The sequence below is a fragment of the Macaca fascicularis genome, chromosome 1, assembly GCF_037993035.2.
Source record: "Macaca fascicularis isolate 582-1 chromosome 1, T2T-MFA8v1.1".
Lineage (NCBI taxonomy): Eukaryota > Metazoa > Chordata > Mammalia > Primates > Cercopithecidae > Macaca > Macaca fascicularis.
In genome coordinates, this window is record NC_088375.1 from 109,805,507 (window position 1) to 109,830,478 (window position 24,972).

General features: G+C 45.4%; 2 protein-coding genes across 13 annotated transcripts in view; one reads left to right on the forward strand and one right to left on the reverse strand.

Annotated features, from left to right (window-relative positions):
• Positions 1 to 7,443, forward strand: part of POGZ (pogo transposable element derived with ZNF domain) — a 56,774-nt gene extending 49,331 nt beyond the window's left edge. For all 12 annotated transcript variants that reach the window (XM_065545974.1, XM_065545976.1, XM_065545977.1 and 9 more), the window contains 7 exons: positions 1,403 to 1,537; positions 1,648 to 1,820; positions 1,986 to 2,126; positions 2,891 to 2,947; positions 3,156 to 3,268; positions 3,549 to 3,573; positions 3,717 to 7,443. In XM_065545974.1, the coding sequence (XP_065402046.1) occupies positions 1,403 to 1,537; positions 1,648 to 1,820; positions 1,986 to 2,126; positions 2,891 to 2,947; positions 3,156 to 3,268; positions 3,549 to 3,573; positions 3,717 to 5,376 (2,304 nt within the window). In that variant the 3' untranslated portion in view covers positions 5,377 to 7,443. The remainder of the gene's footprint in view (positions 1 to 1,402; positions 1,538 to 1,647; positions 1,821 to 1,985; positions 2,127 to 2,890; positions 2,948 to 3,155; positions 3,269 to 3,548; positions 3,574 to 3,716) is intronic.
• Positions 7,444 to 8,236: 793 nt separating this feature from the next.
• PSMB4 (proteasome 20S subunit beta 4) lies at positions 8,237 to 10,615 on the reverse strand. Its single transcript, XM_015451811.4, has 7 exons — positions 10,451 to 10,615; positions 9,994 to 10,200; positions 9,584 to 9,730; positions 9,327 to 9,408; positions 8,818 to 8,934; positions 8,543 to 8,631; positions 8,237 to 8,359 (listed from the first exon to the last, which is right to left on the reverse strand). Exons 1-7 carry the CDS (start codon positions 10,588 to 10,590, stop codon positions 8,347 to 8,349), a joined length of 795 nt encoding a protein of 264 aa, XP_015307297.3. The 5' UTR covers positions 10,591 to 10,615; the 3' UTR covers positions 8,237 to 8,346.
• Positions 10,616 to 24,972: the final 14,357 nt, after the last annotated feature.

Here is a 24,972-nt window from a genome sequence, read left to right on the forward strand (position 1 = left end):
TTATCCTGCTAAAGAAAATCATAGACATGGGTTCTATTTTTGAAGGACTTCAATACTAGGCAGACTGAATCCTCAAAATGGTCTCACCAGGAGACGTATCTGTATATACTGATGTGTTAAGTGGGAAAACAGCAAGATAAGTGCTATCATTTGTATTAAAAGGAGAAAAAGAAGAGGGCTGAGGTGGGAGGATCACTTGAGCCCAGGAGGTGGAGTCCAGCCTGGGCAACATGGTGAGACAACATTTCTACAAAAAGGAAAGGGAAAAAAGTGGGGGCCAGGCACAGTGGTGCACGCCTATAATCCCAACACTTTGGGAGGCCAAGGCGGGTAGATCACTTGAGCCCAAGAGTTGAAGACCAGCCTGGGCAACATGGTGACACCCAGTCTCTACAAAAAATACAAAAAGTAGCCGGGCATGGTGGCGCGTACCTGTAGTCCCAGCTACTTGGGACGTGCAGTGAGCTGTGAACATGCCACTGCATTCCAGCCTGGGCAACAGAGACCCTGTCTCAAAAAAAGGGGAGTGGGGCAGGTAATGATTGGATATGAATGTGTTTGTGATACAGTTACATGTGTAGACTGTCCACGAAAGCATACTCAGGAAACTGGTAATAAGTCGTTTGTATGGAAGGGAACTGAGTGTCGGAGTTGAAAGCAAAGTTAGAAGAGTACAGAAAAAAAAGTATGGCTTTTCTTTACTATGTACATTGTCCTTTTTTTTTTTTTTTTTTCTTTTTCTTTTTTTTTTTTTTTTGAGACGGAGTCTTGCTCTGTCGCCCAGGCTGAGTGCAGTGGCCGGATCTCAGCTCACTGCAAGCCCCGCCTCCCGGGTTCATGCCATTCTCCTGCCTCAGCCTCCCGAGTAGCTGGGACTACAGGCGCCCGCCACCTCGCCTGGCTAGTTTTTTGTATTTTTTAGTAGAGACGGGGTTTCACCGTGTTAGCCAAGATGGTCTCGATCTTCTGACCTCGTGATCCACCCGTCTCGGCCTCCCAAAGTGCTGGGATTACAGGCTTGAGCCACCGCGCCCGGCCATACATTGTCCTTTTTTAAAAAAAATGTCCAGGAGAATGTCCAGTTGTCAGCAATGTAAAGATACAATACAAATAAAGGTTACATCACTCATTCAAATTGTTAAACAAGTCAGGAACGGATGATTTGAGAACTTAGTCATCCTGGACTAGAATCTACCATCTTTCTTTGAGATCATGGGAAGTGATGATTCTCAATGGTAGGTTTTGTGGTCATGTCGCATATTTCTTCCTTACTCTCTTAAATTATCAACAGAAAGGTGGGAAGAGTGATATGGTTGACATTGATCTGCTTTCTCCTCAAAGAAGAAAATTTATTAGGAACCTTTAAGGGATTTTGTCTCTTTTTTTCCCTCCCCCACTTCAGAAGAGAAATGTTTATCACTGCAACAAATGCCGGCTACAGTTTCTCTTTGCCAAGGACAAAATTGAACACAAGCTTCAACACCATAAAACCTTCCGTAAACCCAAGCAGCTGGAGGGCTTGAAACCAGGCACCAAGGTAAAGAGTTTGCCAGTGTCTTATAGGCTCAGGGAGGGAGGAATAGAGATTTTCAGTATTCTGAAATTCAGCGTGGGTTATGTCTCATTGTTACTTCCCTTGTTTCTCAGGTGACAATCCGGGCTTCCCGAGGGCAGCCACGAACTGTTCCTGTATCCTCTAATGATACACCTCCCAGCGCCTTGCAGGAGGCAGCACCGCTGACCTCCTCCATGGACCCTCTGCCTGTCTTCCTTTATCCCCCTGTCCAGCGCAGCATCCAGAAGAGAGCTGTTAGGAAAATGTCAGCACCTTCTTCTAAGTGCTGGGCGGGTGGGGACTGGGTGGGCAGGATTATTCCTGATACACAGTGCGATCTGGTAGCTTTTTAGCAGGGTTTGTTGTCTGAAAATCCTACATTTTGGGGACCCCTGAGGCAGTAATGAGAATTCTTTCTTTTTTCCCACAGGAGTGTCATGGGCCGGCAGACATGCCTGGAGTGCAGCTTCGAGATCCCAGACTTCCCTAATCATTTCCCTACTTACGTACACTGCTCTCTGTGTCGCTATAGCACCTGCTGCTCTCGAGCTTATGCCAACCACATGATCAAGTAAGTTGTTTTTTAACCAGTATTTTAGCTTGAGAGTTCAGATTCTTTCTTTTTTTTTTTGGAGACAGGGTCTTGCTCTGTCCCCCAGGCTGGAGTACAATGGCACAATCTTGGCTCACTGCAACCTCTGCCTCCTGGGTTCAAGTGATTCTCCTGTCTCAGCCTCCCAAGTAGCTGGGATTACAGGTGTGCACCACCACACCTGGCTAATTTTTTTGTATTTTTAGTGGAGATGGGGCTTCACCATGTTAGCCAGGCTGGTCTCAAACTCCTGAGCTCAGGTGATTCACCCGCCTCGGCCTCGTAAAGTGCTGGGATTATGGGCGTAAGCCACTGCACCTGGTCCCAGCCAGATTCTTGAGCACTCATTTCATTTTCTCCCCTGCTCCTAATATGTTTCCTTCTTCAACTCTTAGAGCTATTTGTTCTTCTCTCCTAGCAGAGTGAGAGGCTTTGTTTTTTCAGTTTTGATGGTCTGTGCTACTAGGGCCAAGTAGCAGTAGTATTAGGTGGGAGGTGGTTAGAAATGCTGGCTCTCAGCCCCACCCTAGGCCTCCTGAATCAGAATGTGAATTTTAATAGATCCTCAGGGGACTCGTATGCATATTAAAGTTTAAGAAGCATGGTGACAGGAAAACTGGCTTAGGTTGAGATTAGGATGCACTGAAGAAGCGTCTCTTTTGTTGGGGGATTGTCACTGGCTGGTGATCTGTAGCTTAGCCAGCAGAACTCCATAACTCATACCACTTCTTTGTCTTTCTCAGCAATCATGTTCCACGGAAGAGCCCCAAGTATTTGGCTTTGTTTAAAAATTCTGTGAGGTAAGAAAAAACTTACTGGCAGCATCTTAATTTTTCAGGTTTTTACATTAATTAATTTTCAGGTTTTTCATTATTTGGAGAGGTGGTTATGTGAATTAATTTCGGAGAAAGTGGGAGGGCATTCCTTTTCTTTCTTAAGCCTCAAAGCTTAATGGTCTCAAGTGTCACTGCTGTATTTCTCTTAGATATTCTCGATTCTCTTTTTTAGTGGAATCAAGCTGGCCTGCACTTCATGTACCTTTGTTACCTCTGTGGGAGATGCTATGGCCAAGCATTTGGTATTCAACCCCTCTCACAGATCCAGCAGCATCCTGCCACGGGGTAAGTAGGAGAGATGGGGATTAGTTGAGCAAGGGGAGGAAAAAAGATCCAGGTTCGTACTGTATGCATCAGGAGCATGCCCACCTGGCCTCACTCATTCACCGTTGAGATGTACTGTACCAAATTAGAAACCTTCCGACCTAAAGTTTATAGAAAACTGGGAAAGCTGGTCACTGTGAACAGCGTATTTTTATGTAGTAAGTTGAAATCCCAGGGCACTGTCTTTGGAGGGCTTATTTCTTCACTGAGCTAACTTTTTTTATTGTTTCATTTTCCATAGGACTCACTTGGATAGCTCACTCAAGGTAACAAAAACTCACTCATCTCACAATTTAATTTCTGATTTGCAGTGTGTTTATTCTTTATTATTATTAATTATCATATTATTATTTCAATTTCCTAGTTGAACTGAGATTTTTCCTCCTCTCTTTGCTCCTCACCCCTGTAGGCATGGCCAGACTCGTGACCGAGTGCATGACCGGAACGTGAAGAATATGTACCCTCCTCCTTCCTTCCCCACTAACAAAGCTGCCACTGTGAAATCTGCGGGGGCCACCCCCGCTGAGCCTGAAGAGCTACCAACTCCCTTAGCCCCAGCACTCCCATCACCAGCCTCAACTGCAACCCCACCACCAACCCCCACTCACCCACAGCCTTTAGCCCTTCCACCATTGGCTACGGAGGGAGCTGAATGTCTGAATGTTGATGATCAGGATGAAGGGAGCCCGGTTGCCCAGGAACCTGAGCCAGCATCAGGTGGTGGTGGTAGTGGGGTTGGCAAAAAGGAGCAGCTGTCTGTGAAGAAGCTTCGAGTAGTACTGTTTGCTCTATGCTGCAATACAGAACAGGCAGCTGAACACTTCCGAAATCCCCAGCGACGTATTCGGCGTTGGCTTCGACGTTTCCAGGCCTCCCAGGGGGAGAATCTAGAGGGCAAATATCTAAGCTTTGAGGCAGAAGAGAAACTGGCTGAGTGGGTGCTAACCCAGCGTGAACAACAGCTACCTGTAAATGAGGAGACCTTGTTCCAGAAGGCCACCAAAATAGGACGTTCTTTGGAAGGGGGATTTAAGATCTCCTATGAGTGGGCTGTGCGTTTCATGCTGCGGCACCACCTGACTCCCCATGCCCGACGAGCTGTGGCCCACACCCTACCTAAGGATGTGGCAGAGAATGCAGGACTCTTCATTGAATTTGTACAACGGCAGATTCACAACCAGGACTTACCCTTGTCTATGATTGTGGCTATTGACGAGATATCCTTGTTCCTGGATACAGAGGTGCTGAGCAGTGATGACCGAAAGGAGAATGCCCTGCAGACGGTGGGCACAGGGGAACCTTGGTGTGATGTAGTCCTGGCCATTCTGGCAGATGGCACTGTCCTTCCCACCCTCGTTTTCTACAGAGGGCAGATGGATCAGCCTGCTAACATGCCAGATTCCATATTGCTAGAGGCAAAGGAGAGTGGCTACAGTGATGATGAGATAATGGAGCTGTGGTCAACTCGAGTGTGGCAGAAGCACACAGCTTGCCAGCGCAGCAAAGGTATGCTTGTGATGGACTGTCATCGCACTCACTTGTCAGAAGAGGTACTGGCTATGCTTAGTGCCTCTAGCACTTTGCCTGCAGTGGTCCCAGCAGGCTGTAGCTCCAAAATTCAGCCATTAGATGTATGCATCAAAAGAACTGTCAAGAACTTCCTGCATAAAAAGTGGAAGGAACAGGCTCGGGAAATGGCAGATACTGCATGTGATTCTGATGTCCTCCTTCAGCTGGTGCTTGTCTGGCTGGGTGAAGTGCTAGGTGTCATTGGGGACTGTCCAGAGCTAGTTCAGCGCTCCTTCCTGGTGGCTAGTGTTCTGCCTGGCCCTGATGGCAACATTAACTCACCTACAAGAAATGCTGACATGCAGGAGGAGCTAATTGCCTCCCTAGAGGAGCAACTGAAGCTGAGTGGGGAACATTCTGAGTCTTCCACTCCACGACCCAGATCATCTCCTGAAGAGACAATTGAGCCTGAAAGCCTTCACCAGCTATTTGAGGGTGAAAGTGAGACCGAGTCTTTCTATGGCTTTGAAGAAGCTGACCTAGATCTGATGGAGATTTGAGTGGGGTCATGAGGGGGTGTGGAGTGGGGGTGGGAACATGTGAGGGAGGGTAAAGGGGCTTAGGGAAAAGGGGGCATACCAGGTGGGGTATTTGGTTTATATTTTTTAATTTTACACCACCACTCCCCCCTGAAGTTGACTTACACTTCCCTGTGGATTTGTGGATTAATTAGGAAAACCAATAGTAATCACGTCTGAGCCAAGGAGCTGGCCCATTGGTCATTCACTTCTGCTAAAAACAGGTTTTTGTGACTTTTTTTTTTTTTAAATTTAAATCACTGTGTTTGGTATTTTTCTGACAAAATTAAGAAAAAGAAAAAAAAATTGTGGGCGAATGTTAAATTTTGTTTCCCCTTTTACCTCGATTGTATCATAGTACTTCTGGTTTTTTTGTTTTATTGTGTGGCCAATGTCTTTGGGCATGATGCTATCTAATCATTGTCAATGTGAGAACATTTCTGAAGATGGGAAAGACAAATTATGTAGCTCACAAACTGGTTTATTATATATATGGATAAAAAACTTTTTTCATTGTGGTCTTAACACTTTTATATAAAAATGAAAATGGAAAAAAAAGTCCCACTGAACTCTCTCTTCCTTCTCCTTTTCTTGCCTTCCCTCTCCAGAGATGTTGGTTTCTACAGCAACCCTAGATATAAAATTGTGGCTTTAAAAATGCATGAAACCACCTTTAATTATCCAGAATGAATAGATTTGTCTTTTCCTCACCACCTTCCCTCCAAAACATGACATAAACAATATTTTTTGCACTTGTGATCCTTGGCCCCTTTCCCCATTCTCACACTATCCATCACTCTGGACAAAGGATGATACAGGTGTTATTAGCAAGCAAGAGGTACTGAGGTGATCAAACAGTTTTAGGGTGGAAGCCATTCCCAGTTTGAGTCTTCATCCTGTAAGCCCCCAGGGGCAGTCCCTACTTTATTGAACTTCATCCTGTTAAATGGCGAACATGCCTGTTTAAGGGATTGCTGGTCCTATAGTCAGGAGCTAATTGTTCAAGAAGTGTTGAACTTCAAAAAGACAAGACAGACTACTTGTTGAAATCCAGCGTACTCTGTGGCTTTCCCCTATTTCTCTTAATACTTAGGGAAGAATCTGATAGGAAGAAGCGCACAGGGGTGTGCACAAAGAAAATGACATGAATCTTTATTTTTCACTGCCAGCTTCAAGGAAAAAATTTTTTCTACAATTTGCATGAGGGATTTTTTTAATTGTATGTACTCATGGTTTTAAACCAAAACGTACTGTACCGTACAGAGAAAAGGAGCAAAAAACCAAGTCTTCTGTTTATCCTGAGACTTTCAACAATGTTCCCCTCCTGTGAGCCAAGGAGGCAACCTGCACAAGCTTGTAAATGGTTCGTCTTTAAAATGTACATAAGTGGAACATTTAATAAAATGAGGGGAAATGGATTTATAAACTTGTTTTTTTTCTAGGTGACCTTGTTTAATAGGCTTTCACAGACTGGGAAATGCTCAAGATGTGATGGGCCTGGTGGTACAGGTGTGACATTTGTTACCACCCATTTCTCCCACCCCACCCCGCTTTTTTGTTTGTTTGTTTTTTCATCCCCCAGCACACTATAATATAGTGAACTGGAAAAGTCCCTTCCAGAAACAGCTTGGCCAGCTTTGTGAACCCTTGACATCTGAAAACAACTAAGGATCCATCTGGGCTTCTCTTCCCCAGCTTTTTGCCTGATGCCATTTTATTGACTATGGACTTTGAAGTCAGCCTTTGCCTTTGAGAAAGTTCAAGAACTGATTGGTCACTTCTGTCTACAACAACTTAATCCTACTCTTTGGTAGTTTCTGCAGCAGCCACAGCCTTAGCAGAGCTGGGGTTCCTGTCCTCTGCACATGATTGACTTTCTTGATGGGTAATTTTTTTTAAGATCGTAATACCAACAGTGGATCAGCTGGGTTTTGGCCAGGAAGTTGTCTTTGTGGACTCTGCCTGCATGGCTTAGTAGTAGAAGGAAATTTTTTTTTGGTTTTGTTTTTTATAATTCAGTTTAATCAATAAACATGTATTTATTGACTATTTTCTGTGTTGAGACTGAGTATGTGGAGGTTTCAGGTTGAAAGCTCATTGTTTTCTTTTGCCTTACAAGTTTGTTGTTACGGACAATGCAAGTGGAGGGATGGTTTGATTTTTCCTTCAGTTCTCTCACTGAATTTCTATACTTTGAATTTGCTGCCTATATTTTCTTTCTCAAGAAGTTTGAAGAGGATATGTGTCAGAGTCACCTACAGTGTTCATTTTAAAAATTCAGGCTGGGCATGATGGCTCATGCCAGTAATCCCAGCACTTGGGAGGCTGAGGCAGGAGGTTGCTTGAGCCCAGAAATTCAAGGCTGCAGTAAGCTATGATCATGCTGCTGCACTCCAGTCTGGGCAACAGAAGGAGAATTTTGTCTCTAAAATATTCAGGTTTAGAACCATTCCAGGGATGGCTGATGTCCCAGCTGACTTGAGGGCAACCTGAGGCAGAACAGCTCTACTAGATTATCTTTCAAGTGGTATTTTAATGAAAATCACAGCCAACATTAAGAAATCTGTATCCTTTGATAATCCAGTGTAGTGGGGGAAGATTTGGGAGAAGAATTTGAACACAAAAAGCCAGTTAGCACACAAAAATTAAGTCGCTTCTACAGGAAGCTCTGCTTCTAATACAGCTCCAAATGACGCTAGTGTGTCTTTCTGTATCGTGCAGAGAATTCTATATGTGCTGCAAGACCCTAAGGGTTCTCCAACCAAGGAGGGAGATGGCACATAGCAGTACTCAGCAGTTTTGCACTTGGTGTGACCCAGTCAGACAAAAACCACTCAGCAAGCATTTTGAAGAATTTATTTACTTTACAAAAGAAGAGTCTTGTCTTTGAACCAGCCAAGTTCAAAGTTAAAAGTAGGGTATAACTTCAGTTCTGGATAATGCATCTGTATTTCATTCAAAGCCACTAAAAAAGGAAGAAAGAACAATAAAAGTGTAAAGCATAAAGGGATCAATTCCTAAAAATAGCTGTACCGTCCAACCAAAACCCTCTCCACCCATTTTCCTGGGTGAGTCTCCCAGAAAAGCTCAGCTTAGTGTAAGCCAAAGACCTCCCCAATCTGTCACCAATTTTTTTCCTATTACTAACCTGATCATGTGGGCAATATCCCAGTTGGTCTCTGCAGACAATGGTCCCTCTATTTCAACACCTTTTTCAGTTACAGTGGCGATTTGAAACTGGAAAAAAGCAGAGCACTCAATAATGCCCACCCCTTAAGTCCTTAAATGAAAGGTCAAGTGGAGGTCTTCCCCAGGGTAAAAATAGGAGTTACACAAGTGAGGCAATCTGTTCTTCAAAGCATAGAGACCCAGGGATTGCAAGGATTCAGAGCCCACCAATTAGGTTCCCAGCACATCCCTCACCCGGTTGTAAGAACGGGCATCTCGGTAGTACAGCACTCGCATGCAGCGTTCTACTAGGTTACGGGCCTCGGTCTGGCTTAGCACTGGCTGCTTCTCCAGAACTTCTCGCAGCAGAGGCTAGGGAGATTGGGGGAAACCATGGTAGATATTGGGCTGAATAACAGGCTAGTTGTCTCAAATCTATGGTATAAAAAGCATGAGAGTGAAAAGATGACATTCTACCTCGTGCCTCACCAGAATGAACTCTGCTTACTAATAAGCTAAGAGCCACTTCAAGCGGAAGTTCTAGGGTGTCCTCTCTTTGCATGTCTACTGACTCCCAGACATGCCATTTTGTCACTGGAAATCAGTGTCAACACCTACAGCCCCCAGACTACAAAGAAAACCATCTGCCCAGTAATAGGGATCCCAGCCCATCCCTCGTATCAGAATTTCAGGAGAAAAGGAGACAACCACTAATCCATTTCCTTTTGTCTTCCCTTTTCCCCACCTCTAGACTCACTACTTACCTGAGCCAAGTAGGCACCATAACCAGTGGCCAGCGAAGGGGCTTCATAGGCTACACCAAGCATGTCCACATAACCGAGGAAGCTAACAGGACACAATGGATCAAAACTCATTTCACCTTAGGTTCATCTTAGCTGAAGAAGGGGACCATGGGGTCTGAGTTAAAGTGGGATTCACTTGGGGAGAAGAGACAGAAGAGATGCTACACAGGTACTAGGTTGGGTGGTAAAGGAAATAAGTTATTTGTATTCATATGAACCTCTCTCCATCAGCATAGCCTCCGATGACCATGGTATTCCACAAAGGGTTCATCTTTGAGCGCCGGCTGTACATGGCCCTGGTCAGCCATGAATGAATAGCTCTAGGACTATAACTATGTCCATCTCCCAGAAGCTCCTCATCAATCCTTAAAAGGAATTGGTTGTGAGAAAAGGGAGAGAATTAAGTCGGGGTCTCCACCCATCCCCAAAAGAAGTTACCACACTTTCCCCATCTTACACCTCCTAATGCCAAAAACTTTATTGCAAACACTCTTAGATCTCCGACCTCCAACAACTGTCCCAGTCCCCCGCCGCAACATCAAGTCCCCCCATTCCATCGAAGGGAATAAAAAACAGGGGACTCCCCTCTCTACTTGGGAACCACTCTCCTGTTCTCTGGATGACTTACACCATCTGGCCGAGAACTTGCTTCAAATACTGGAAATCAGCATAGTCCCCAGAGGCACCCAGCATGGTACTATTGTTGACTCGCATGATGCGAGATATGTTGCGGAAACGAGCCAAGGAGCCGTAGGATCCCAGCATGTCTGCGGCAATCACCACTCCGCCCTCGAACTTAACGCCGAGGACTGAGGTCCCGGTCACCATGGGGTTCCTAAAGAGTGAGAACGGTGGGAGCTGAGCAGGGGGATGGCCTGCGCCCTCTTTCGCGCACTGAGCTCCGCTTCTGATTTTCTACAATTCCTTCCAATTATTCTGCATTCTCCAGGACTCTGCGCCCCGAGCTCCCCTGCCGTTCGCGCCCCCGGGGACCCCGCCTCACCTTCCTGGGCTCTCAAAACCGGCCGGCAGCACCAGGCCCCATGGTCCCTCCCCCTACGCAAGCGAAAGCGCCGAGAACTTACTGGGTCCGTGTGATTGGACCTCTGTAAAGTGCAGACGCTGGATCCATGAAGGAATCGGGAGTGGATGGAATACGGTAAAACTGTCCTGGGGCCGGACCCCCCGCCCAAAGTCCGGACCGCGACCCCAAAAACGCTTCCATCTTAGTCACGGTAGCAGAAAAAATGAAAGCGCTTGCGCCAACGGAAGCGGAAGTGATCCTTCAGTGTCACTTCTTTCTTTTTCCTGTAGGCGAGTTCCAGCAGCCATGTTGATGAGGTCGCAGCTGACCGTGCAGTAATCCTAGGTGGCGACCGAGACAGGGAGTTGAAATTGCCCAACATCGCTTCACATCGCATCTCCGTGGAGTTTGGACCAGATCACAGCGTTCTAACACACGATTCAAGGAGGAGGGAGGCATGAAGGTGGGGTGGGGAGGTGGCCACTTAAAAGATGCTGATCACAAATTTTTTTTTTTTTTTTTTTGAGACGGAGTCTCGCTCTGTCCCCCAGGCTGGCGTGCAGTGGCGCGATCTCGGCTCACTGCAACCTCCGCCTCCCAGGTTCAAGCGATTCTCGTGCCTTAGCCTCCCGAGTAGCTGGGATTACAGGCATGAGCCACCACGCCCGGCTAATTTTTTGTATTGTTAGTAGAGAGGGGATTTCACCATGTTGGCCAGGCTGGTCTCGAACTCCGGATCTCAGGTGATCCGCCTGCCTCGGACTCCCAAAGTGCTGGGATTACAGGAGTAAGCCGCCTCGCCTGGCCGAGAAATCACAGTTCTCATGTTCCTTTTGGATCATTATCAAAAAGCCCACATGAAAATATCAGTGGACACAGGATCTCTTACATCTGTACTCCTCAGAGCAGCCCCACGTGGCAGGCATTATTCGACCCATTTCGTAAATAGGAAACCGAGGCTTGCGGTGTAGTGATTTATCCAGTCACACAGCCGATAACGGTAGAACTGAATCTTGAAGCCAGAATAAAAAAGGAATCAGGGCCCCGTGCGGTGGCTCATGCCTGTAATCCCAGAACTTTGGGAGGCCAAGACGGGAGAATCACTTGAACCCAGGAATTCAAGACCAGCCTCGGCAACATGGTGAGACCTTATCTCTACAAAAACCAAAAACAAACAAAAAAAATTACCCAGGCGTGGTGGTGCATGCCTGTAATTCCAGCTATTTGGGAGGGTGAGGTGGGAGAATTGCCTGAACCCAAGGGAGGTTGCAGTGAGCTGAGATTGCCCCACTGCACTCCAGCCTGGGCAACAGAGTGAGACCCTGTCTCCAAAAAAAAAAAAAAAAGTATTAATGTATACTCTTGTGTATACCCTGTGGGATGTGATAGCTCGGGTGGATCAAGCACTCTCTGTGGGACCTTGGACAAGTCTGAAAGTTTCCTTATTGTCAAGGGCCCTTGCGCACCTCTAAAGAAGCAGAAAAATTCCACTGAAAGTGTAGGGGTGAAACTAAATTCCAGGGGTTTCCTTCTCAATGTAACTCCATCGCAGGGGCTGGAAACAGTGTCTTGAAATTGGTGAACTTTGTCAAAGATAAACAAAGCCAGACAATAAAGTGGAAAGGACAGATTTCAATCAGTAGTAACTACTGCAATAAGGAAAAAGAGTTCAGCATGAACTGAACTCGACTGCAATTTGTATACAAGTAATGGGTATTTTATAGGGAAAACGAGGTTAGGGGACGGTGAGACAGAGGGTCATTAGAGTCTGGGAAGTGAACATTTACAGAATTAGTCAATGTAAATGTGCTTAGCTCAGTGATGTCTGCTAGCTGGCAGTTATGGAAGTTAGGATTCCATCCTCCCACAGAGACTAGTGAGGATACTGTCCTCAACACTGTCCTTACGTGTCTTTTGTTTGTTTTTTGAGACAAGTTCTGGCTCTGTCACCCAGGCTGGAGTGCAGTGGCGTGATCTCGGCTCACTGCAACCTATGCCTCTGCGGCTCCGGTGATCTTGCATCTGCAACCTCTCGAGTAGCTGGGGACTACAGGCACTACAACCGGCTAAATTTTGTTGTTGTTGTTGTTGTTTCTTTTTTTGAGAGGGAGTCTCACTCTGTTGCCCAGGCTGGAGTGCAGTGGCACGATCTCAACTCACAGCAACTTCCACCTCCCTGGTTCAAGCGATTCTCCAGCCTCAGCCTCATCAGTAGCTGGGGTTACAGGTGTGCACAACCGTGCCCAGCTAATTTTTTGGGGGTTTTTTTGTATTTTTAATAGAGACAGGGTTTCATCACATTGGCCAGGTTGGTCTCAAACTCCTGACCTCAGGTAATCCTATCACCCCAACCTCCCAAAGTGCTGGGATTACAGGCATGAGACACCACAACCAGCCTAATTTTTGTATTTTTTTTTTTTTTGTAGAGATTGGGGGGGATCTCACCATGTTGCCCAGGCTGGTTTCAAACTCCTGAGCTCAAGAAATCTGCCCACCTCAGGCTGGGCGCGGTAGTTCATGCCTGTAATCCCAGGACTTTGGGAGGCTTAGATGGGCGGATCACCTGAGGTCAGGAGTTCGAGACCAGCATGGCCAACGTGGTGAAACCCCGTCTCTACAAAAAATACAAAAATTAGCCGGGTGTGGTGGCACACGCCTGTAATCCCAGCTACTCGGGAGACTGAGGCAAGAGATTTGTTTGAACCCAGGAGACAGAGGTTGCAGTGAGACAAGATTGCGCCACTGCACTCCAGCCTGAGCAACAGAGCTAACGAAACACCATCTCAAAAAAAGAAAAGAAAGGAAAGAGAGAAAAAAAGGAAGAAAGGAGAAAAAAGGAGAGAGAAAGGAAAGAAGGAAAGGAAGAAGGAAGGGAGGGAGGGAGGGAAGGAGGAAGGGAGGGAGGGAGGGAGGAAGGGAGGGAGGGAGGGAGGGAAAGGAAAGGAAGGAGAGAAAGAAGGAAGGAAGCTGCCCTTATTTTGGCAACCTTGAGTTTTCTCAGGCAGACACTTTAAGGCGGGAGAGGGTCACCTCAGGGATGTGACCCTGAGCTTTTAGAAGCTATGTTACCGGTGGGGTAATATAGCTATATATTTTATCTATACATAAAATACTTATTTAAATGAGAGGATCCAGAGCCATCCAGCCTGAGAGTAGGATGTCAGAGAAAGCAAACTGCTAACTACTGATGATGCAATATTCAAAAGGTAAGAACAAGACACAAGACATCTTGGCTCACTGCAACCTCCACCGCCCAGGTTCAAGCAATTGTCCTCCCTCCGCCTCCTGAGTAGCTGGGACTATAGGCGCCCACTACCATGCCTGGCTAATTTTTGTATTTTTGGTAGAGATGGAGTTTCACCATGTTGGCCAAGCTGGTCTCGAACTCCTGACTTCAGGTGGTCTGCCCACCTCAGGTCCCAAAGTGCTGGGATCACAGGCGCACAGGCGTGAGCCAACACGCTCAGCCCGCTACTCCACTTCTTAAGAGAATGGGATTTGAACTTTCAACTCCAATACAGTTAAGGATTTTTTCTTGACCTACTCAAGGTCTGTCCCAAGGGACTAGAACAGAAAGATGAGAAAGAAAACATACGCAATGTATCCATGGCTGCACTAGTATGTGAGTCTGCCTTGAGTATACCCTGAGGATTTTTGAAGTTTTATATCCTCTGTAATTCAATTCTATAACACCTCTCATAGCATTCGTCATAACTTGGAAGACTGTCTGCCTTACTAAGCTAAAAGTTCCATAAAGGCTGGAACTGAGTCTGTCTTGCAAAGTGTCCTTTGATGCACAAAAGCTTTTAATTTTGATGTAGTCCTATTTATTTTCTTTTCTTGTCTTGAATTTGGTATCATTTCCAGAAATCATTGCCAAATGCAATGTCATGAAGCTTTTCCCCTGTTCTGAGTTCAGTTTTAGCTCTTAGTTTAAATCTTTGATTCATTTTGAATTAATGTTTGTAGTGCTGTAACTCCATTCTTTTGCACATGTATATCCAGTTTTCCCACTACTGTTTGTTGAAAAGACTCTACTTTCCCCATTGAATGGTCTTGGCACCCTTGCCAAAACTCATTTGAGGCTGGGTGTGGTGGTTCACATCTGTAATTCTAGCACTTTGGGAGGCCAAGGTAGGAGGATTTCTTCGGCTCAAAAGTTCAAGACCAGCCTGAGCAATATAATGAGATCCTATATCTACAAAAACATTAAAAATTAGCTGGGTGTGGTGGCATGTGCCTATAGTCCCAGCTACTTGGGAGGCTGAGGCAGGAGGATTGCATGAGCCCAGGAGTTCAAGGCCACAATAAGCTATGATTGCACCACTGCACTCCAGCCTGGGCAACAGAGTGAGACCCTGTCTCAAAAAAAAAAGCCCAAAACTCATTTGATCATGTATGTGAATGTTTATTTCTGGGCTCTCTATTCTATTCTTTGTCTGTCTTTTTTTTTTTTTTTTTTTTTTGAGACTGAGTCTCGCTCTGTCACCCAGGCTTGAGTGCAGTGGCACGATCTCAGCTCACTGCAAGCTCTGCCTCCCAGGGTTCACACCATTCTGCTGCCTCTGCCTCCTGAGTAGCTGGCACTACAGGCACCCGCCACCACGCCCAGCTAATTTCTTGTATTTTTTAGTAGAGATGGAGTTTCACCGTGTTAGCCAGGATGGTCTTGATCTCCTGATCTCATGATCTGCCCACCTCGGCCTCCCAGAGTGCTGTGATTACAGACGTGAACCACCGTACCTGGCCAGTATGTCTATCTTTATGACAGTACCACACTGTTTTGATTAATGTAGCTTTGTCATAAGTTTTGAAATCAGGAAATGTGAGACCTATAACTTTGTTCCTCTTCAAGATTGTTTTGGTAAAAGTGTTTTTCTTAAACTTTTATTTTTGTAGCATTTATCCTTTGGCACAGGTTGATAGTTACTTTCTTTTGGAACTTTAAATGTGTTATTTCATCATCTCCTGGCTGTCACTGGTTTTTTGTTTGTTTCTTTGTTTTTTGGTTTTTTGTTTTGTTTTGTTTTTTGAGACAAAATCTTACTCTGTTGCCCAGGCTGGAGTGCAGTGGTGCAATCTCAGCTCACTGCAACCTGTACCTCCTGAGTTCAAGTGATTCTCCTGCCTCAGCCTCCCAAGTAGCTGGGTTTACAGGTATGCGCCACCACGCCCAGATGATTTTTGTATTTTTAGTAGAGATGGGTTTTCATAATATTGGCCAGACTGGTCTCAAAGTCCTGATCTCAGGTGATCTGCCTGCCTCAATCTCCCAAAGTACTAGGACTACAGGTGTGAGCCACTACACCCAGCCAACTTCCATTGTTTTTGTTGAAAATTTACCTGTTAGTCATATTGTTGTTTCTTTGAAGGTAATGTGGCTTTTCTCCCTCTGACTTCAAGATGTTTAATAGTTTTTTGTTTGTTAGTTTTTTTGCGTTTGTTTTGAGATGGAGTTCTGCTCTGTTGCCCAGGCTGGAGTGCAATGACATGATTTTGGCTCACTGCAACCTCTGCCTCCCGGATTCAAGCAAACTTGCAAAGAGATTCTCCTGCCTCAGTCTCCCCAGGTAGCTGGGATTACAGGCTCACATGCCACCATGACTGACTGATTTTTGTATTTTTAGTAGAGATGGGGTTTCACCATGTTGGCCAGGCTTGTCTTGAACTCCTGGCCTCAGGTAATCCACCTGCCTCAGCCTCCCAAAGTGCTGGGATTATGAGCGTGAGCCACCATGCCTGGCCAGTGATTAATAGTATTACTAGTATATTCTTACGAATGGTTTTGTTTGTATCTGCCCTGCTTGGGTTTGCTGAGCTTCTTGACTCTGTGAGTTGATATCTTTCATCAGTTTGGAAAATTATCTGGCCTCAGCGGCTGTAAAAGGAAGATAAGAAAGAAAACATGTCCAGCTTATCCATGGCTGCACTACTGTTTTTATCTCTTCCAATATTGCTTTTGCCCAATATTCTCTCTGCTCTCCTTTTGAGACTCCAGTTGTATGTATGCTAGATAATTTAGCTTACCCCAGTTTTCCTTCTTTCTTTTTCTTTTTTATTCTTTTTTTAAATCTCTGTCCTTCAGTTTGAGTATTTTCTACTGATCTGTCTTCAAGTTCACTAATCCTATGTTCTGCTGTACCAATCTGCTGTTAAACCTGTACACTGAGTTCTTAATTTCAGATTTTTTTCAGTTTTAATACGTTCATTTGACTTTTTTATAGATTCCATTTCTCTGTTTAAATGATCCATATTTTCATCTATATATTCATCATTTTCTCTATTTTCCTTACATGTTAATAGTAGTTATTTTACATTCTTGAATGCTAACTCTAATATCTGGATCATCTGTTGGTCTGCTTCTATTATCTTTTTTTTTATTATTATTTTGGTCACGTTTGGTCACTTTTACTTTTCTCTTTACAAGTTTTACAATTTTGTATTGTTTGCCAGAAATTATGAGTAAATGTAGAGGAGTCATATCATATTATCTTCTACCAGAGAGAGTTTTCCCTTTTTTCTATTAGGCAGATAGAGCAAGGATTTGATCACTTCAATTAAATCTGGGATTAGACTGTGTCAGGACTGGGTTGCTGTTTCAGCCTGGTTCACCCCTCTTCTCACAACCTTTTATTGTTGTTTTGCTCTGTTACCCAGACTAGAGTGCAGTGGTGCAATCATGGCTCACTGAAACCTCTACCTCCTGGGCTCAGGTGATCCTCCCACCTCAGCCTCCCGAGTAGCTGGGACCACAGGTGCGTGCCACCATGCCTGGCTAATTTTTCTTTTCTTTTTCTTTTTTTTTTTTTTAAGAGTTGGGGGGGTCTTACTATGTTGCCCAGGCTGGTTTCGAACTCCTGAACTCATGCCATCCATCCACCTCAGCCTCCTGAAGTGCTGGGATTACAGGTGTGAGCTACTGCACCCGGCCTCTCACAACCTTTGATTGAAAACTGGGCCGGGTGCGGTGGCTCAAGCCTGTAATCCCAGCACTTTGGGAGGCCGAGAGGGGCGGATCACGAGGTGGGGAGATGGAGACCATCCTGGCTAACACGATGAAACCCCGTCTCTACTAAAAAATACAAAAACTAGCCGGGCGATGTGGCGGGCGCCTGTAGTCCCAGCTACTCGGGAGGCTGAGGCAGGAGAATGGCGTAAACCCGGGAGGCGGAGCTTGCAGTGAGCTGAGATCCTGCCACTGCACTCCAACCTGGGTGACAGAGCGAGACTCCGTCTCAAAAAAAAAAAAAAAAAAGAAAAAAAGAAAAGAAAACTGGACAGGTATTCATCCTCTCTGCCCTGAAATACGGAATGATATTGAGCTAGCTCTCCAGGCTTCTACTTCATGCAGACTCAGAATCTGGCAAATATCTTGAGGAGGAGAAGACCAGTTGAGTAATTGAGGCTCTTCTCCCTGCCCTGCCTCAGCAGATCTACTTTTTAAAATCAGTAATTACAGACCATAGGAGATTCAGTCTGCCTTTTAGGAGTTTTTAGCCTGACTCTCCAGGCTCCTGCACATTCCCAGTGTTCAGCAAATATTCCATAGGTAAAACTGGCCATAATTAGAGGCCCCCTAAGTTTCCAAGTTGCTTTGCATGACCACCAGAAACTTTTGGTGGTCTTCCCAAGGAGAGGCATTCTGTCTAGGTTAAACTCAATCCTAAACATATACTCAACTCACCTCAGAAAAATTCTCCCCTCTCTGAAATTTTAGTTCATCTAGTCCTCATTCCTTCCTCAGCCCTTTGGTGACATTCTTTAAAATAAGGTCAGGCACAGCACTTTCTGATATAATCACCCTTATAATCCCAGCACTTTCTGAGGCCAAGGCTGGCAGTTCACTTGATCCCAGCAGTTCAAGTTCAAGGCCAACATAATGGGACCCTATCTCTACAAAAAAAATTTTAAATTAGCCAGACCTGGTGGTGTGCGCCTGCAGTCACAGCTACTCAGGAGACTGAGGTGAGAGGATGGCCTGCACTCAGGATGCCGAAGCTGCAGTGAGCCATGATGGTGCCATTGCATTCCAGCCTGGGTGGCAGAGCGAGACTCTGGCTCAAAAATAAGGAACAAAAATAAGGCCAGACGTGGTGACTCACACCTCTAATCCCAGCACTTTGGGAGGCCAAGGAGGGCATATCACGAGGTCAAAAGATCGAGACCATCCTGGCCAACATGGTGCAAACATGTCTCTATTAAAAATACAAAAATTAGCTGGGCATGGTGGTGGGCACTTGTAATCCCAGCAACTGAGGAGGCTAAGGCAGGAGAATCGCTGGAACCCGAGAGGTGGAGGTTGCAGTGAGCGGAGATCATGCCACTGCACTCCAATCTGGCAACAGAGTGAAACTCTGTCTCAAAATAAAAAATAAATAAATAAAAATAATAAAGTTGAAAAGAATAAACACACGTTCAGAACACATGTTATTCCCCTGAACCACTAGGCCCGGCCCACCCCGTGCTGAGCACCTCTCATACTGGGAAAGCTCACAACCAGGAATGCCTGGAAGATCAACAGTTTACACATCCAGTTCTGTGCCCTCTGTTCCTCTGATGTTCCACCTTCAAGGGTTCACTGAACTGTGTAACTCCCAAGTTCTGGAATAGGGAGAGGAAATTTTGTGCTCAACCTCCACACCTTTCTCTGACCAGTGAACCTGTCTGATGATGGATATTCAGATTTCTCACTAATCTGTGCTAAATTGAACAAAATCAGAGACTGGCAATTAGAAGGGCAGTTCTAACATGCTTCCGGCCAAGATTATGCTCCAGAGTCATTGTTCTTTGGTCAGGGTAGATTAGAGTCAAGCTTTACACCTCTAGGCAAAGGTCACTGAGGTCTGAAGCAATGTTTAAGGCCTTGCGCACTGGCTCATGCCTACAATCTCAGCACTTTGGGAGGCCAACACGGGCGGATCACCTGAGGTCAGGAGTTCAAAACCAGCCTGGCCAACGTGATGAAATCTCGTCTCTACTAAAAATACAAAAATTAGCCGGGCTTGATGGTGGGTGCCTGTAATCCCAGCTACTTAGGAGGCTGAGGCAGGAGAACCACTTGAACCTGGGAGGCGGAGGTTGCAGTGAGCCGAGATTGTGCCATTGCACTCCACCCTGGGCACTGAGAGTGAAACTCTGTCTCAAAAAAAAAAAAAAAAAGAAAAGGAAAACAACTTGATAACACCTAATAAAACTGAAAACTATACATGCTAAATTACCCAATAAACCTATAACATAGAGACACTCACATGTACACGTTAGGAAATAGATTCCAGAATTTTCATTAGAGCATTGTTTGTAATAGCAAAAAAATAGAAACAGTCTAAATGCTCATCAAGGGGGGGAGTAGATAAAATGCAATATATTATTACAAAAGAGTACTGCAAGGTAGCTTAAAGGAAGGAGCCTAATATATCAAACACATTGTTGAGTGAACCAGATAAACCACAGAATGACATATATGATATGGTACCATTTGTGCTAATTTAAACACACAAATCAACACTAAGGATGTGTGTGTGCGTGTGCGCACAAGCATGTGTGTAAAATTGGCTCATGGTGGCAGTTGAAAATGAGTTTTGTATAGTCTTACTTATGATGACACTCTGGGAAAAAACGAAGGAACTTCTGAAACATTTTCCAGCAATAAAAAAATAAATGAAAGTGGCCCGGCGCGGTGGCTCACACCTGTAATCCCAGCACTTTGGGAGGCCAAGGCGGGCAGATCACAAGGTCAGGAGATCGACACCATTCTGGCTAACACGGTGAAACCCCGTCTCTACTAAAAATACAAAAAATTAGCCAGGCATAGTGGCGGGCGCCTGTAGTCCCAGCTACTTGGGAGGCTGAGGCAGGAGAATGGCATGAACCTGGGAGGCGGAGCTTGCAGTGAGCAGAGATTGTGCCACTGCACTGCAGCCTGGGCGACAGAGCGAGACTCAGTCTCTAAATAAATAAATATGAAATCTGCCAATTATAATGGAATTAAAGCAGGAAGTAGGCTTTCCTGGGGAAAGGGGAGGAAGGGAGTAACTTGGTCCCTGGAGAGGGAAATGGTGGGTTGGGAGAGGTTATAATACGATTTTAGATTTTAGCATTACTGTAAATTTTTTTTTTGACAGATGAGTTCTCACTATGTTGCCCAAGCTGGAGAGCAGTGGCTATTCACAGGCAAGATCATTATGCCACTACACATGGCTTTGAGACTTTGAGAGAGACTTTGTTTGGAAGAAAGTACAGGAGAGAATAGGAATTTCTTTTTTTTTTTTTTTTTTTTTTTTGAGACGGAGTCTCGCTCTGCCGCCCAGGCTGGAGTGCAGTGGCCAGATCTCGGCTCACTGCAAGCTCCACATCCCGGGTTCACGCCATTCTCCTGCCTCAGCCTCCCGAGTATCTGGGACTACAGGCGCCCGCCACCTCGCCCGGCTAGTTTTTTGTATTTTTTAGTAGAGACGGGGTTTCACCATGTCAGCCAGGATGGTCTCGATCTCCTGACCTCATGATCCGCCCATCTCGGCCTCCCAAAGTGCTGGGATTACAGGCTTGAGCCACCGCGCCCGGCGAGAATAGGAATTTCTACCTGGTAATCCAAAGAATTCTTTTGGCTCTTATTCAAGACCACCAAGGTGGTACTCTATGAGGCTGCAGGGACCACAGCATTACTGGGCTTGGGGTGCTGCCTAATGCAGAGACAGCTTAGATGGCAACACCCAAGGCCCTTCAAATACCTGGAAAGCCTTCCCAAGAAGGGTAGGTACAGCCAGGTGCAGTAGCTCATGACTGTAATCCCAGTACTTTGGGAGCCTGAAGTGGACAGATCACGAGGTCAGGAGTTCAAGACCACCCTGGCCAACACAGTGAAACCCCATCTCTACTAAAAATACAAAAAAAAAAAATTAGCCAGGTGTGGTGGCAGGCGCCTGTAGTCCCAGCTACTTGGGAACCTGAGGCAGGAGAATCGCTTGAACCCAGAAAGTGGAGGTTGGTTGCAGTGAGCCGAGATTGCACCACTGCACTCCAGCCTGGGCTACACAGCGAGACTTTGTCTCAAAATAATAATAATAATAATAATAATAATAAGCTTGGAGTGGTGGCTCATGCCTGTAATTCCAGTACTTTGGGAGGCCAAGGCAGGCAGATCACCTGAGGTCAGGAGTTCGAGACCAGCCTGGCCAACATGGTGAAATCCCGTCTCTGCTAAAAATACAAAAATTAGCTGGCCATGGTGGCAGGTGCCTGTAATCCCAGCTACTCGGTAGGCTGAGGCAGGAGAATCGCTTGAACCTGGGAGTTAGAGGTTGCAGTGAGCTGAGATAGCGCCATTGCACTCCAGTCTGGGCAACAAGAGCAAAATTCTCTCAAATAAATAAATATACAAAGTAAAAATTACCCAACTTCACTCTTTTCCCAAGTAACCTTCATTTATATCTTATTGTGTCTTTCTAGACTGTTTTTATCCACATGCAAACAGAATTGTTTTATTTTTTGGAATGGAATCGTGTTATATACAGTTTGGCAGCCTGCTTTTTGCTCTCAAATGTCTTGGCCCTCCTTTCCTGTATAGTCTACTTAACTTGTAATTGCTTCACAATATTCCACAGCACAGATATATTATGAACTATTTAACCTTTTTTTTTTTTTTTTTTTTTTTTGGAGACAAGGTTTCGCTCTGTCACCCAGGCTGGAGTGTAGTGGTGCAATCCATGGTTCACTGCAGCCTCAACCTCCTGGGCTGAAGTGATCCTTCTGCCTCAGCCTACCGAGTAGCTGAGACCACAAGCGTGCATCACCACGCCTGGCTAAGTTTTATTTTATTTATTTATTTATTTATTTATTTATTTATTTATTTATTTATTTTTGAGATGCAGTTTTGCTCTCGTTGCCCAGGCTGGAATGCAGTGGCGTGATCTCAGCTCATTGCAAACTTCGCCTCAAAAGTTCAAGCAATTCTCCTGCCTCAGCCTCCCAAGTATCTGGGATTACAGGCATGCACCACCATGCTCAGCTAATTTTGTATTTTTTAGTAGAGACGGGGTTTCTTTATGTTGGTCAGGCTGGTCTCAAAATCCTGACTCAGGTGATCCACATGCCTTGGCCTCCCAAAGTGGTGGGATTACAGGCGTGAGCCACTGCGCCTGGCCTATTTTATTTTATTTTTGAGACAGGGTCTGGCTCTGTTGGCCATGCTGCAGTGCAGTGGTGGATCACGGCTCACTGCAATCTCCACCTCCCAGAGGCTCAAGCCATCCTGCCACTTCAGCCTCCCCAGTTGCTGGGACTGCAGGTGCCCACCACCCAGCTAATTTTTATATCTTTTGCAGACATGGGGTCTCACCATTTTTCCCAGGCTGGTCTCAAATTCCTGAGCTCAGGCAATCCGCCTCCCTCGACCTCCCAAGTGCCTTTTTTTTTTTTTTTGAGACAGAGTTTTGCTCTGTCACCCAGGCTGGTGTGCAGTGGTGTGATCACAGCTCACTGCAACTTCAACCTCCTGGGTTCAAGCGATCCTCCTTGCCCCATCCTCCCAAATAGCTGGGAGTACAGGTGTGCCACCACGCCAGACTAATATTCTTTTTTTTTTAAGTAGAGACAAGGTCTTATGTTGCCCACACTGGTCTCCAACTCCTGGGCTAAAGCAATCCTCCTGCCTTGGATTCCCAAAATGTTAGGATTATAGGTGTAAGCCACTGGACCTGGCCTAATCATTCTCTTATTAATGAAAAGTCTTCTGTTTCCACTGTTACAAATAATGCTGCAATGACAGTTATTTTTGTATATTTATGCACCTAAGTAGTTCTATAAAATGGAATCCTATAAGAGTTGAATTTTCAGTCAAAAAGTATGACATCTCATATTTTAAAAGTTATGAACAGCATTGCCCTCAAATAAGGGCACTTCAATGCATATGCCATTAATAATGCATGAGGGCCCTTCTCTCTCACCTTTCCAACAGGAGATACTATCAACCTTTCTAACTTGTGCCCAACTAATAGGGCAGAAAAGTTGTGTTGGTCTAAACTGGCTTGTTAATCTTGATTGTGCCTTCCCAATTCCATTTTTTGTGATATCACAATGTTAGCTTACTTAGTATTTACACCACAGAAACTGGCAAATGCTACAAATTAAACACACACACATACAAACACACACAACACAGTAAGGAAGGAAATATAAGTAGAAATTCCTGTTCTCAGCTGAGTGAGGTGGGCCATGCCTGTAATCCCAGCACTTTGGGAAGCCAAGGCAGGTAGATCACCTGAGCTCAGGAGTTTGAGACCAGCCTGGCCAACATGATGAAACCCCGTGTCTACTAAAAATACAAAAAAAATTAACCAGGCATGGTGGCAGGCACTTGTAATCCAAGCTACTTGGGAGGTTGAGCCAGGAGAATTGCTTGAACCCTGAGGCGGAGGTTGCAGTGAGCCTAGATCACGCCCAGGCTGAGATCAGCCTGGGCGACACAGCGAGACTTCCTCTCGAGAGGAAAATAAATAAATAAATAAATAAATAAATAAATAAATAAATAACTGTTCTCATTTTTTTAAATTAAACTTTGTATTTTGAGATAATTATAGGTCCCCATGAAGTTGTAAGAAATAACAAGCCGGGCACGGTGGCTCAAGCCTGTAATCCCAGCACTTTGGGAGGCTGAGACGGGCGGATCACAAGGTCAGGAGATCGAGACCATCCTGGCTAACACGGTGAAACCCCGTCTCTACTAAAAAATACAAAAAAAAACTAGCCGGGCGAGGTGGCGGGCGCCTGTAGTCCCAGCCACTCGGGAGGCTGAGGCAGGAGAATGGCGTAAACCCGGGAGGCGGAGCTTGCAGTGAGCTGAGATCCGGCCACTGCACTCCAGCCTGGGTGACAGAGCCAGACTCAGTCTCAAAAAAAAAAAAAAAAAAAAAGAAATAACAGAAAGATTGCCCTTTACACAGCTTCTCTCAACTGAACATCTTGCAAAACTGTAGTACTTTATCACAACCAGGATGTTGACATTGACACAGTCAAGATATAGAACATTTCCATCATCACAAGGATCCCTTTTACAGCCACATGCACTTCCTTCCCAACCCCACACTCCCTTAACTCCTGGCAACCACTGTCTGTTCTTCATCTTTATAATATTATCATTTCAAAAATGTTCTATAGCAATCGTCCCCAACCTTTTTGGCACCAGGGAGGGGTTTCATGGAAGACAATTTTTTCACGGATGTGGGGGGTGGGGTGTGGTTTTGAGATGAAACTGCTCAGATCATCAGGCATTAGATTCTCGTAAGGAGTGCACAACAAAGATCCCTTGCACGCACAGTTCACAATACGGTTTGCGTTCCTATGAGAATCTCATGTGGCAGTTGATCTGACAGGAGGCAAAGCTCAGGCTGTAAAGCTTGCCTGTGGCTCACCTCCTGCTATGCAGTCTGGTTCCTAACAGGACACGGCCAGTAGTAGTCTGCAGCCCGAGGGTTAGGGACCCCTGTTCTATAGGCTGGGTGTGGTGGCTCACGTATGTAACCCCAGCACTTTGGGAGGCTGAAGTAGGAGGATCACTTGAGCCCAGAAGTTTGAGACCAGCTTGGGCAA

Excerpts from the sequence above, each read along its gene's own strand:
- PSMB4 (XM_015451811.4), bottom strand. The coding sequence starts at position 10,590 with ATGGAAGCGTTTTTGGGGTCGCGGTCCGGACTTTGGGCGGGGGGTCCG. Across the intron at positions 10,201-10,450 it reads GGTCCAATCACACGGACCCA|GAACCCCATGGTGACCGGGA; the intron begins GTAAGTTCTCGG and ends CTCACTCTTTAG. Across the intron at positions 9,409-9,583 it reads GGCTATGCTGATGGAGAGAG|CTTCCTCGGTTATGTGGACA; the intron begins GTTCATATGAAT and ends GTGTCCTGTTAG.